The 14,965-nt window shown below is 41.7% G+C and overlaps 1 protein-coding gene across 1 annotated transcript in view; it reads right to left on the bottom strand.

The window, feature by feature from the left end:
* Window positions 1–14,965, bottom strand: part of grk4 (G protein-coupled receptor kinase 4) — a 49,195-nt gene that overhangs the window by 28,854 nt on the left and 5,376 nt on the right. Inside the window, exon 2 of the mRNA XM_031754314.2 lies at window positions 7,458–7,553. Within this exon, the coding sequence (XP_031610174.1) occupies window positions 7,458–7,553 (96 nt within the window). The remainder of the gene's footprint in view (window positions 1–7,457; window positions 7,554–14,965) is intronic.

Raw genomic sequence — 14,965 nt, 5'->3', positions numbered from 1 at the left:
GGCACACAGGCAAGATAAACATACAAACAAAAACAGGCCACACACATTCATATACACAGAGGAAGAGAGACGCTAGGTATGAAAATTTGGGAGTGCTGGCAGCTACAGGCAAACCTCCAACAGTAAATGAAATCTTCACAACAGCCCTCTCTTCTGCACTGTTTATTACACAGGATTTACTTCTGCTCTGCAGCTCAGCGTTACCTATTCAAACTCGCCACTTACATGACCACAGCACCTAACTTATCAGCTTGGTCGGCAAACAGAATAGAGTAGAGATAGGATTTTTTTTTATTACTTCCCTTTACACAAAGAGGCTGCTGTATTTAAAATCTGACCAACAGAAGCCCTTTCACAAAACTTTATAAGATACTTTGTTACACTTGCTTTCAGACATTATCTTTCATCTTTGATCACCAAGATTTCAGAGGCCTGCTTTGGTGTTTCCCCATCAGCTCTGTGCGGGAGCGGGGAAAACCCTTTACACACTCATAGCTGATGAAGGCAATTTCAGAGCGTTTGAACAGTATTTGGAGCAGTTTATTTGAACTCTGGAGTGGAGTGGTCTGGCCGGAGGAGAACAGTGGTGTAGCTGTGTATGACATCTGTATCCCCAAATGTGGCTCGCGCGCTACTCTTGACAATCATTGAAGAGGTTACTGACAGCGTACGATTAAGAGAGCACAAGTGGCTTTTATTAAACAGGGGACAATGGGCGATGCGAACCACAGGAAGTTGGTAAAAAGAGACAGGGCAAGATACTCGTCCCGTATTCATTAGCAGGCATAGAGAAATCAAAATATGAAATGCAAATTAATTAATCATCCAGTTGGTTTAAATAAACCATTACATCATCGGCACTGTAAAAAGCTGTACTGTGAAGTGGTGTTGGTAGAGGTGGTGGAGGTGGTGACAGAGGAGAACCAGCTCAGGCTGTCCTCTCTATGTCAAAATATTTCATGTCAATTAGAAAGCTTGAAGAGGCCATGGTGGTGCAGTGGTTAGCACAGTCACCTCACGTTAAGAAGATTCCTGGTCCAAATCTCCTTTCTGTGAGTATTCTGCATATTTTCCACATGGTCTCCAGGGACCCCAGCTTCCTCCCCCAGACTCCAAAAGGCATGCATGGCGGGCAAACCGGTGATTCTTAATTGCCCATAGGTTTTAGTGTGAGCATGAATGGTTGTCTCTGTCTCTGCATTGGCTCTGTGATGGACTGGGATCTTGTGCACAGTGTACCTGTCTGTCTTCCTGTGATAGCTGACAATTTAAGGAAATGGTTTGATAGAGAATACTCAAACTAAGAAATGGCCAAAGCACAACATCAACATTGGCTTAGTCCGATAGTCATTTTCAAGCAACAAACCACCATTGCTAGAAAATTTACCAGTTAAGTGCTGAAGAACTGCTGGGCTAAGTGTGAGAATGGATTTTTACTTACTGTTGCACTCTGCTCAACCAAGACTGGCTCCAAATATGAGCACATTCTCTAACTGCTCTAACTTTGTCCTCTTTAAAAGAGCCAAAGAAGACAACTGATCTTTATATATCTCTTGTTCTTAGACAACTGAATGCATTAACACCCCTCACAGTGGCCGTGAAGACAGTCTCCCAGAATATAAAGTACTGAATATAAAGTGTGTGAAACCGGCCCAGAGGCAGAACTCAACACATTTTATATTTTCATTGTTTTAGTGGTTTTTGTTTTTACTTTTACTCAACAATCACAAACAGCTCAGGCTGTGCTTCACAATATTGTCCGTGATAAAACCAGAATACATTTTTCTGTATAATAAAAATGTCGTAATGTGATATAACGGTCTATAACAATACCATGAATTTAAATGCCCTATATGCACAACAACAAGACAAGCCCAGGCATGTCTGAAAGCAAGAGCACATGTCAGTGTCCGATAACAACTAAATATCTAAAAAGGCTTCAAAGACCTGCAACAAAACACAGTACTTTGCAAAATATGTGAGAAAATTGTTCCCGCTAAATGTACGGTAATGTCGAAAACAAGGGCTTTAAGCAGTTATTTTACACTTTTACCTGAACATCCTAGGCTACTGTTGCATAATAAATTTCCCATGCGTGGGACTAATAAAGGTTATCTTATCTTATTTTGCCTCCATTTCCTACACTTCTAAGTGCTGCTGCCTGCAAGCTGTAAGCATCAAGAACATTTTTTTCCCCAATCTTTTTTCTGTATCATCAGAAATTTCATTATTATTATTATTCGTAATTATTACTATTCGTTATCCATTACAACAAATTATCGGATAGTTTTGAGGCTAACCTACTCATCCTGACAAACAGATATAGATCAACTTTCTAAGCCATTTTTTCACCATTTAATTTCTCACTGAGCATTAGACAAGTGAGTTCAGCCAGCTGACAAAAAACATGAAACTTTGGGTTGGCTTCCTGTTGGTCATTCTGAAAATTAAACAAACATTTCTTTTGTTCAGAGAAAATGACACATACAGCAGTTTCAGTCATTAGTTGCTTGTCTTTTACCACCAAATATCCTGTTTCTTTACTCTGTTATATCATTATAAAGACGGGCGAAATCGGTTTACAAAGGCCCTCTGACAAGGTTTCAGTCTAGCATGAGAAGTTTTTCAAGTATTTTGGGACATTTTCATCCTAATGACGAGTTTTGCTTGTTGCTCCAGTGGTGGCAGTTCTCTGCTGAATCACAACACAACTGGCTGACTCTTTAAGGTGACAAAATCTAATTTGCGTAAGAAAGAAGCCACAGAAACTATTGTGAAATTGTCTAGAAAGCATTTTTTCCCCACTGATAGCAAAAAGATCCCTGTTTCTCAGTAGGACTGTCAAAATTAGGAAAAGTGTCTGTGTCACATTTCCGTTTTACTCAGCAAGTGTCTCAGAATTCTTTAAATAAAAAGTACATTTACACCAGTTGTTAGTGTTTGATTTTTGCTGTACCCATTCACAGGTTTGCAACACACAACAGATCTTTTTATGAATAAACACAGGAGATTTTTTTCTTTATTTTTTTAACTATGGTAACAAAGCATTTCTATGACACTGCAGAGCCACTTCAATGTTATTGATGTTGTGCCTTCTCTCTCCAGTAGATTTTTTGTCCTATTTGTTGTACATGGTCTTTCCATGTCCCCCTCCCTCCCTCCGTCCCAACCAGTAGAGGCAGATAGTTGCCCCTTCCTGATACCGGTTCTGTCCAGGGTTTCTTTCACAGTTGTGCTTCCTCAAAGGTGACTGCCTGAATGTTGGGGTAATCTGTCTAATGTTGTAGGATCTTTACCTTACAATTTAAAGGATCTGGAGATGATTGTTATTGTGAACTGATGCGATATAAAATTTAACTGGAATAATGCTTTTGAGTTTTTGACTGACATTTGTGTAGAAGGGAAGCACATACATTTTTTTCTTTTTTTGCATACTCCTTATCTCTGGGGCGATCGTGGCTGAAGAGTTGGGAGTTCGCCTTGTAATCGGATGGTTGCCGGTTCGAGCCCCGGCTTGGACAGTCTCGGTCGTTGTGTCCTTGGGCAAGACACTTCACCCGTTGCCTACTGGTGGTGGTCAGAGGGCCCGGTGGCGCCAGTGTCCGGCAGCCTCGCCTCTGTCAGTGCGCCCCAGGGTGGCTGTGGCTACAATGTAGCTTGCCATCACCAGTGTGTGAATGGGTGGATGACAGGTTGTGTAAAGCACTTTGGGGTCCTTAGGGACTAGAAAAGCGCTATACAAATACAGGCCATTTACCATCTACATTTAGATTTCTATGAGGATGTTTACTCATACTTTTTGTGTTCCCCAACTGCAAAAAAAACCCCAATTTCTCAATAATGTCTTCCTTGCTTATGAGGAACCTATCCAATTTCCTGAATATGAACAAATATGAAAGGAGATTGGGAAAGAGGGAAAGCACACAAGTCAATAAGGTGTCAGAGAAAAATGCAACTGGTAAATAAGGGGATTAAAAAGAGAGGAGGGAGCACTGTAAGGCTCGAACTAGCATGGGATACTAACTGTCTGAGCCAGTGAATGCAGCTGTAATTACAACTCAATCAAAACTCCAATTTAGACCAAGACAGAGTAGATTAGTGAGACAGTGAACAGTCAGCTAAATGCTCACAAGCGTGCAATAGGTGCAGGAGCGCATGCCCGTGTTTGTGTGCAAACAGACACCTGCACGGCCGATGCTCACTGCTGCTATGCAACAAGCATTTAGTCTCCATCCAAAATACCTATGCTTTCAGGACCATGTTTAACAGGCTAACGTGTTTGCAGTGATCAAAAGTAAGAGGTGCCCATATAATATATGTATTAACTATGCCAAAAAAAGAGAATGGCAAGAAAGAGATGAATAAAAATGAAAGAAATATGGAGAGAGAGGTCTAAGGCTGGCAGACAAAGTGCCTGCAACCCACATAATGTAATCTAAGCTTCCTAGAATTACCGTTCACTTGTCAAGGCTAAGGTCAAATGCCTGACATTATCAAGACACAACAAAGACTCTGCTATCAGTCGCTACACTGTATTCTGTCCACTGTGCCTACACTCTGAACGGGCAAGTGTGAGTGTTTCTGCACGTGTGTATGTGTGCACGCACATAACTACACGCCTGTGTGTTTAAGCACACCAGGAGGATTATTTTGATCTTGTACTCAGTGTGATAGGGAAATTACGCAATAGCATCTATGTAATAGTGACGTACATGAACCTTAACAGCTGCTGTATGCGTGCATGCACACACACAAGGACAAACACACACACGGGCAGGCACTTATTGCCCATTTTTAGAATCCTGTGCACATTAATATCCAAATGGGAATAAATACATGCAAGGTTATATTTATGTGCTGGGTACCATCCTCCTCACACATAATAATAATAATAATAATAATAATAATAATAATAATGATAATAATAATAATGATAGATGGATAGATTTCAGGTTACACAAAGATATTTTACATTAAATAACCAGAATTGCTGCTTTGCTGTTCTAGGCCCGTGCCTATCAGTTAAGCCACCGGTCCCCAACCCGTTTGGTACCGGGCCGCGAGAGTTGAGGCTCAGGTGTGAAATTTATGGTTTTCAGGGTTTTTATCGGTTTTATTTTGTTGTATTTATCCGCGACATCTTAAAGGCCGGTCCTTGAAAATATTGTCGGACATAAACTGGTCCGTGACACAAAAAAGGTTGGGGGCCGCTGAGTTAAGCTACAGCTTACGAACACGTCTGTCCAGACAAAGGCAGTGGAGGCTGTGAAAAAAGCAAAAATGATCATAGAAACTAACAGATTCAAACAAATAACGGATAAACATCGTGAGTTTTGAGTAGTGATCTGAACATGGACAGATCAGTGCTGTCTTGGAGATAATGGTGAGAGAGGAGAGAGCTTTAAAGAATTCTTTCGCTTGGTCCTGATTGGTGTTGACAAGAATATGGCATTAAATGAGTAGAGGCTAATGGAAGGTGTGTGGTGATGAACAGAAGGACTCTGAAATGGATTCTGGTGTGGGACAGGAGCCCAGTTAAAGTTTTGAAGGGACGGGAGTAATAGTGGTTGCAGGACTACGGCATTTAGCAGAGTTGTACAGGAGTTTACTTTACTTGTACCATAAAGAATGCAGTTGCAGTAGCAACATCTGGATGTGCTGGAGGCATGGATAAAAGTTTTGGAAGCAAAGAAAAAAAAAATTCCTGGGAAAAAAAAAGTTCTTTGCTGCGACACGCTGAGGTTAAAGGAGAGAAGTGCCAAAAATTACTCAGACACAGAGTGGAGTTGCTGATGGTGAGGCACATTTGGGGATTTGGGACCAATCATGTCCTGATTTATCATTTTAGTTTGAGTCAGTAAACTTTCATCTGTGATTTAATGGTGGTGGAGTCCAACTTCCGCTGGACACCATCGGCAACAGACGTTGACATCATGTTGAAGTATGACGCTATTAAAGGGAGAGGATCCAGAGGATGAATAGAAGAGGGACAAGCATTAAACACAGGGCATTTCCTGTGATAGAGGTGCACCTGGGCTTAAGTTCATGAACTGTTGCTTTGTTGTTTGAGATACATGACTGAGAGGCTGTGGCATGGTTATTAATGGTGGGACAAAAGAACAGTGTGGTTGTTGGTATCAAAACTCGTACTGAGTTCAAGGAAGATGAGGATACAGTGTTAACCAGAAGCCCAATGAGGAAGGGAGAATGGTGACAAGAGATAAGTACACACTGGGGAATTCCCCAAGCAACTACATACCTAACAAGCATGAAAAAAAATGGGGGGGGAGGGGGTAAGGATGTCCATATCCATTGTGATTGTTAGCTGCTCAGAGACTTTCAGGTTTAGACTGGAAATCTGGTGTATTGCAACTCCTAGACACAACCATGATTGTGAATGTGGAAGTTGGTCTCCTGTATGAAACTGAAGCACTGTAGCGGTTCCAGAAACTGTACAGCCACTTACAGTCATTATTATTATTATTGGTGCAGACATGAAAATCACCTGGGATAGGAACAAAAAGGTGAGAATGCACACAACTGGGCCAGAGATGGAGATCAATTTTTTCAAGATTAGGATAATTAGTAGTATATGTGAGGGCTTGCGATCTGAAATCAACACGACGACGAGTGCAATCAACACCGAGTGTCATGAGAGACATGTCCTCAGCGAATATGTGCATCTACATCTTTGACTCTGCCTTCTTCCTATCCTCTCCTGTCCTCAAAAGATCTTTTCTCTCATTGTAAAAAGCCTCTCTCTCCCTCTGTGTTTCTGTTTTCCACTCGTGCTCTCCATAACTCTCCTGTTCTGCCACTCTTATGTTTCTCTGAAGTGGCTGAAAGAGTGAGAGAGAGGGAAAGAGCTGCAGATAGTGGGAGGGAAAGGCATGGAGATAGAAAAGAGGGAGGGTATGCGAGTATGTGGGGGAGGGTAGCACTGCAATCTCTGGCAAAGATAGCTGTGACGCACTATTACACAGACACACACACACACACACACACACACTTGTGCTGTAGCATTCAGGGAACCATGGTGGGTGGGTGGGGGCTGGGGGGGTGAGAAGATTATAAAGCCCAAGAGTAGAACTCTTGTCGGGGCCACAAAGAGAAAATCCTGCCAGTACTTTCAAGTTAGACCTGGAGGTTGGGAAAAGGAAGGAAGCTGGGGTGAGCATGCTTTCATTTGATGTGTGAACAAGCACAGGAGAAATGTTAAAGGAGAGCTTGAGATTCAGAAACAGCAGTGCAAACGGATTCCCTGTCTCAGTCACATGCACACAAACACACACAGGGTTTCCTGTCCCTTGCTTGTAACTACGGGTGGAGACGGGTAGAAACAGGAAGGAAGTCCAATCTGAACTTCCTCACACAGTCAGGCCCACCCCAACGACACAGCATGGCAAGTTATCTTTTTGTCTCACACCCACATACCCACACGCACTACCATTTCTTACCGATGGTGCGACGTAGCTCCTCACACTGGCTGATGTGCGGGAGTTTTAGCATCTCTTTCCATTTCTTGCTGCGGCCATTCCTCTTTCCTCCTCCACCTGAGACACAAAAGGAGAGTTTCCTCGTCAGCCCATCTATGCTTTAATATTGCATTTGGAGTCTTTAACAGTTTCCCTCCAGTGGCATTTTCAACACAAACATATGAATAGGGCTGTTGTGAGGACATAAGCCCCACCCACCTGCTGTTCAAACCTACTGTGTGCAAGGATCAGCCAATCAGAATAAAGAAAGGGAGAGGAGCTAAAACAGCTTGTTTTTATTTAGTTATCCTTTACTTCATCCAATAAGGATTATTTTTTAATTATGGAAAGCAATTCTAGTACAGTCAAAAAACATGAAGGTGGAAATATGGAAATGAGCACAGTAGGTTCACTTCAAGTTTTAGGAAAAACCACATGTCTAAATTAAAACCTCTCACAAGAGAAAAGAAGATTTTAAGACATTTCATGACAATCAAAATGAAACGAAATACTTCAGACTTTTTAAGACTCCATGGGAACCGTGTGTGTGTGCGTCTGTGCATGCGCGTGTGTGTGGGTGCGCACAAGCTTGTTCATGTTGACCTTGCTTTGACCAGAGGCCAGAGCAGCTGGTTCATCTCACCAGTCGCCTCCAAGCATCATGGCAGGGCATGTTGTGAAGAATGTTGACAGCTTCAAAGATCATGGGGCACACACATATTGTGTCTCTCTCTCTCTCTCTCTCTCTCGTAAACGCGCATGCACTCAGACTCACACACACACACACACACACACACACTCGCACGCACACACAGTAATGTTGGGTAGTCGTCTTGGCAGATCAGATGACCCTGATACGAGTGGTAAACGATCTCAAGGCACAACAGCGCTCTTCAGAGGACCCCAGTCACTCCGTATATTTCATAAGGAATCTCATTCCAATAGCAGCAGGGGGGTGTGTGTGTGTGTGTGTGTGTGTGTGTGTGTGTGAGTGTGTGCAGAGAAATGGGGAAGAAAAAAAGTCAGAAATGGGAAACAATCCAACTGAGGAGGTTTGCCTGCAGACTGTCTCATCTGGAAATCCCTTGCTTCTCCGTCAATGACCTTCTCATCTCAAACTCTTGCCTCAAGCTCAGCTACACCGGCCATGCTGCAGACATTACATGGTCCACACTCAGCCAGATCCTTTACACAAAATCCACGCAATGTCCAACTAAGCCAATGTAAGAATATAGCAGAAAGCTATCCATGTAATTCATAGTGGGCAACCAGTACTCTTGTGTCCTGTCTGTTGCACACTCATGCTATGTAAGTTGTAAGTACAAATCCAAAGTGGATGGTTTCCTGATATTTGCAGATGTGAGCAAGTGTGGATAATGTTCCAAACTTATTCCGTGGACATTATCCACAGGTCATCATTCCATACTGGATAACACACACACACACACACACACACACACACACACACACACACACACACACACACACACACACACACACTTAAAGAGAGAATATGATATTTTATAACATCTGTCTGCAAACTCAGCCATTATTAAAATTGGTGATCAACATTTCAAAATGTAGCGCTACACACATTTGCTGATTGCAACATCATTGGATTAGGATTTGTATTTTATGGTGTTATGAAAATGTTATTCCTTTGATATTGTGCCTGTGGACCTCTGCCATTACTATTTTTACTAAAATTTACTTCAAACTTGAAAGCTTGATCAAAATTACACAATGCCAGTAAAGTTTCTCTGTGCTTTCTCACAGCTTTCCTGTCTTCTCTTCACTATCCTTCACTAAACACTGATCCTTGGAGGACCATCCTGACAAGCACATGGTTCAACACACAACACAAATTCACAATTACCCATTTTCCACCATTATGATGACCTAGTTGTGCATCCCAAATCGTTGCTAACAAAGACTGGGGGAATTATACAAGGAAGACGAAAAAAAAAAAAAATCACAGTTCTATCTGTGAATAATCTATGAATATTCCCTCCCACAGCCGCTTGCGTCAGAGGTTCCTACTTTAGAGCCCAGCAATTTGGTGGTGCCAGCTTTTAGGGACTAGGAGCAGTCCTTTTTTTCTAGTAGGAATACAAAGACCTGGTTCTAGATTAATCTCCATCATCAGTGGAAAGGGGGCAATAAAAAAAATAAATAAATAAAAATAAAAATAGCTAAATGTCTTTAGCCAATTCTCATCTCTAATCGTTTCATATCTGCCTCTGGACTGTTTATTATACAAAAAGGATGCAAATACAAGGCAGTCTACCTTCCTGAAAACCTCCTCCCTTCAGATAGGCTTGCGCATGAGCTTATGCCACAGACAAATGGATGATCAACACTATGCTCAACTTTTATGACTATGTCTGAAGATCTCTGAATATCAACATCCTATGTGTTTAAAAGTAAAATATGCAGACGTGTCAAAATCTGTCAACAATCCTGGAATAGGTAAAGTTTGTTTTTTTGTTTGGTATGTTTTTCCATGATTTGGATAAGCGGAAGAAAATGGATGAATGGATGGATATTTGTGGATTTTTTGTGGATAAATGTTTGAAGCTTGTGTTAAATTTATGAAAGTGGTTACCTGACTTTAAAACATGCAATACTGACATGCACTGGCTCATTTTATGTGCTCACAGTACTGTGGCAGTCAACAGGGAGAATAGGGGCCAGTATTAATGTTTCATAAGTCTGTGCATTTCTAATTCTTAAAATCTTTTCTTTTAAAAATTAAAAAGTAGATGCATTTCTGTATGTTTTAATAATTTAAAAAAACATTAGTATTTATATATGACAAAAAATTCTATCAGGAGGAGAGAGCAACCATCTTCTTGTTTCACAGTCAGTGCATTTAAAACCATTAATGTTTTTCTCGATTACTATGTTACATCAGTACATCAGCCAGCCTAAGCGTGAGTGAGCAACATAGACAGTTTGATTATGAAAACAGAGAGGGAAATCCTCTGCCCCAAAGTTCACTAGACACCAGCTGGTCCGGCAGAGACATGTGACAGCTTCAGCACAAAATCTCACAGGAGGCCATGACGGTCGAACACCTGCAGAACAAACAGTGTGCATGCTCCGAACACTACAAAAACATCCTCAACCATCTTCTTCTGCATCAAACTGCTTTAAAAAATTAAAAATAAAATATGAAAGAGTTCCACTTTATGACTTTGTTGTTTGTGGGTTGTTGATTTTCACCCTGAACAAACTGCCTGAATTTGTTTGGACATGCAACATGCATCAGTAGTACACACATTCAAAAAAGACGCTTTTTTTTTCTTCTTCTTTTAACCGTGAGAAAACTTGAACTGTTTAACTGGAACTGCTTGTTGATATACGAAGCTTTTAAAATCATGTGGTATCAAGTTGTTGAAGACAGGTATGCTGACGGACCTGTTGTGAGGCTCCAGGGCACGCACACACACACACACACACACACACACACACACACACACACACACACACACACACACACACACACACACACACACACACACACACACACACACACACACACACACACACACACACACACACACACACACACACACAGCTATGTTTCCTTGTTGCAGGAAAACTGAATACACAAACAAAGGAAGCCAACGAAGAAAAATACTGAAGTAAAATGTTAGATTGGCTGTTGCACACGTTGTGTGATGATGGCCAGTTGCACTGGCCCATTTTGCAGGACAGGTCTGCAAATACATTGAGCCAAAAACACTGCAAGATTGATGAATACAATCAAACTTGCTCTGCAGAAAGTAAGAAATAGACAGAGATTTACTTCTCTCATGTTGCCTTCTTATACTGTGAGAAGGAAATGTGAGTGTTTCAGCCAATGGGTTCTATACTGTAAAAATGACATGAGACTCAAATTTCCAATGGAAAGAAAGAGAATGAAACGGGAAAGAACTGACAAAGACACCAGATAGACAAAGATAGTGAAAAGAAAGAAGATTTTAATAGCAAGCTTTTGAAGAATGTGTGTATGCGCGTGTGTGCTCATGCTTGTCAGAGCCGGCTGGGCCACCCCACCCTGTTTAATGTCACTCTGACGTCAAAGCCATGTGTGCAGGCCCTTAATGCAGACAGGATGGAGCAAGTATTTATTTAACTTTGGTTCTCCCCTTCGAGAGAACGGGGCCCTCCATAAACACTGACTTCAGAGAAGTTTTGCTCATTCATAGCTGAGCTACAGCCAGCGCTGAGATCACCAAGCAAGATCTGCAAAAGTCCGACGCATGTACGGCAATGACGAGACTCAAAAAGAGCTAAGACGGACTGAGGAAGACTGACATCAAAAACAAGACATGCAGCTTGAGGATATGCGAGAATGCACATTCCTTTCCTGAAAGAAAAAAGTTATAGAAAGCGGGGTCATCCCGGTCGTACATCAGTAAGATGTAGTAACATGTCACCAGCTTTTCTGGTTTGAGTTAGACTGGCCACAGTTGCCTCACATCACTCCCCTCTCCATTTCCCCTTGTTTCCTGTCACTCGGTACTGTCACCCATCCAACCAAAGCAAAATGCCACAAAAAAGGCCAGAAAAACTGCTTTGGCAACAGCTGAATAGATGACCCAACATAACACTCAGCTTGTTTAAAGCAACTTTATGTAACCACGTCTTTCTTTTTGACAACAGCCAACAGTCTGTCATTTGTTAAAGGGGACACAAGTGCCATTGGTGCAAATGTGATAGGGAATAGAGAAATTATATACACACAAATATATATAAATAAATACTTTTTTTTTAATTTACAGCTGTGACAATACAAATTACAGCAGACAAAGTAAAATCACTAGCAGTGTTATTTACCGTCCTGAAGTGTATTTTACTGTATTTTCTGAATTTTCAAGTCTAACCGGTTAGACACGTATAAAACAGACTGCAGAAAAAATAAAAAGAGCACATGTGTACACTAAGTATCTTCATGGAGCTACTGTTTGCAGTTCTCTGTCTGAGGTGAGTTATGGCTGCTTTAATGAATGTACATTCATTGTTCTCTTTTGAGTCTGCTTTTTCTCCTACTCTGTGATCACTGGTGTGCTTGTAGCTCACGTGCAAGACAAATTCAGTCCGGTGACATCCCTATTTCACTGCCTTTACTTCTTTCATCTCTCTTTCATCTCAAGTGAAAGAAGAAGCCAAACTGGAGGTCGCATATTCGACTGTAGCAGTATCGTTTCAGCGCAGCTCTCACTGCGCAGCCGCATCCTAATTCCTGCAGCAGTTACAAATTCACACTTCAGATTTGTCCTTTATTAATACCAGTTCAAACAGAGTTCACTAGTTATTTCACAGGAAGTGTCATAGTAAAATTAGGTCTTACAAGTGAGACAAAAACAGTTTCTGCCTGGAAACAGGTGATACAAAACAAAGATGCAAATCAGTCAGACTATTAGTGCATCGAGGATACATCTAAATCCAAAACAGCTCTGCACCCCATGGACTCCACAAGACGTGTGAAGGCTTTAGGCACCAAGCAGCAGAAAGTTCAGTAAGGTACAAGGTGGAGCCTCCATGGATCAAATCTGTTTTTCTAAAAACTTCTAGAGATCATTTGGGTCGAGATATGGCGAAACCTTTGTCATGTTTTTCAAAAAGATTACATGTTTTCTTAAGTGAATCAGATGATATTATTCCACCATCACCATGAAGGGTCAGAGCAAACTAAAACTGCAATAAAAATTTAAAAAACTGCAAACATTTAGGCAGGTTGTACATCTCAAAGTAATAACCACACAGACCCCAAGTTTGCTGGCCTTGATATTGCCCTTATGTGGCTGGTGCCATTAACATCAAGAGGACGGCAACTTTTTATCTCTGTGTGCCACAAATGATCATTTTAATACTCAGAAAAATACACTATAACAAAAAAACATTATGCAAAAAATAAGATAAAAAGTCTTATTTGCTCCAATATTGGGAACTAGAAAACACTTAAACGACAAAACACCATCACCGAGTATTTTCTCTGCTGTGATTCCCAGCTTCTTCAGATGTTGCCGTGAACATAGAGCAGCGTTGCTGTCATCACAACTCGTTTTTATTTTGAATCACCATATGGAGGAAGCCGCTCGGCCATCTGATGAACACATGTCACATGCTGACACTCGGAATAACAGCCACAAGGCCAGAAAATCCAACTCGTCTGTGACAGTCACAGCCTGACCATGGCAGTAAGCAGCCTGTATTCACACAATATGATTCAGCCAGTTAGGCTACACACTTACGCAGAGTGACTTTTAATGAGTACGTGAAGGTTTACTACTTTGAACTCTGACATAATAAGCTGCATGAAGGTCAAAGATGGGGCTCACCATGTACTTTTGGCATTAACTCTGATCATGACAGTGGGAGCAAAGTAAATGAAAACCGAGGTTAATAGAGAGAGGTAATAAGCCAAAACGCTGTTGAGTAAATTAACTACATTGCACATGAGAAAAGTTTTTCTAACTTTCAAAACACTGATAATAATGTTTACCAGGATATTCTCGGTCAGTGCAATCACATCCTGAATATTGGGCGCTTCTTCTGATTTGAAGCCTGTCCAACAGCAGCAGCATAGGTGGAGGTTTGTATTGGACTGCCACAGCCGTCTCCCAAAAACATGACTTAAATAGTAGGAAATGAGAGAGGGTCACACATAGTTTAGGCCCATTGTAATACGAGCATGCACACGCACATAGGCACAATGGAGCCTGGCCATGATAAATGAATGGTCTGTTGCTTTCCCAGTCACTCTCTCATACAGTGTGTGATTGGCTGGTGCAGCCCCTGATAAGGAAAATATTAGCTGTGAGTATCTGTGTTGCCTATTGAGAGCAAAGGCCCAGTGTTTGCGTAAGGTAATCCATCTGTATACTTGCACTGAAAGACACACATCAGCTGAGAGAGAGGAAAAGAGAAACATGTGAATATCAGCCAGCTCTGCTCTGCTCTACTCTACTCCTCACCTCGCTCACATGTTCTGATTCAGCCTCTTGCTGCCCTCCATATATAAACAGTTTTCTTCTCCCGTTATGCCTTCATTAATTCTTTATAACCAGACTTTCCTCCTCCTCCATATGGCCCTGAGAGAAAGAGTGGCTCGCGTGCAAAACTGCGAGGGACGCTGCAACATCACAGTAAATTCCAGTACGTGACAACAAACGAAGAAGTCGGCAGGGCGTGGGGGGGCAGCGGATCTCACATGAGGTAGGACAAGCAATTTTTCACATGAGCAAAACGACAAGCACGAGCACACACGCACACAGAGCACAGCACTTTGCACATAAACAAGCTCCCGTGCTCATTCCAGCAGCGTGCTATGGTGTTTTGCAAGACCTTTTCTTCCTCATGTCTCTGTGCTTGAGGTATTCCATTAAACCGAGCCGAGGCGTGCTTGAAAACTGACCCTTGTTTTCACAGTGTCTTAGGGGAGAAGGGGGAGGGAAGGACGGTACGGGAACATGGTCAGA

Source organism: Oreochromis aureus, linkage group 6 (assembly GCF_013358895.1).
Source record: "Oreochromis aureus strain Israel breed Guangdong linkage group 6, ZZ_aureus, whole genome shotgun sequence".
NCBI classification, from domain to species: Eukaryota; Metazoa; Chordata; class Actinopteri; order Cichliformes; family Cichlidae; genus Oreochromis; species Oreochromis aureus.
Note: the sequence above shows the minus strand (reverse complement) of the source record. Positions and strands in the feature narration are given on the sequence as shown.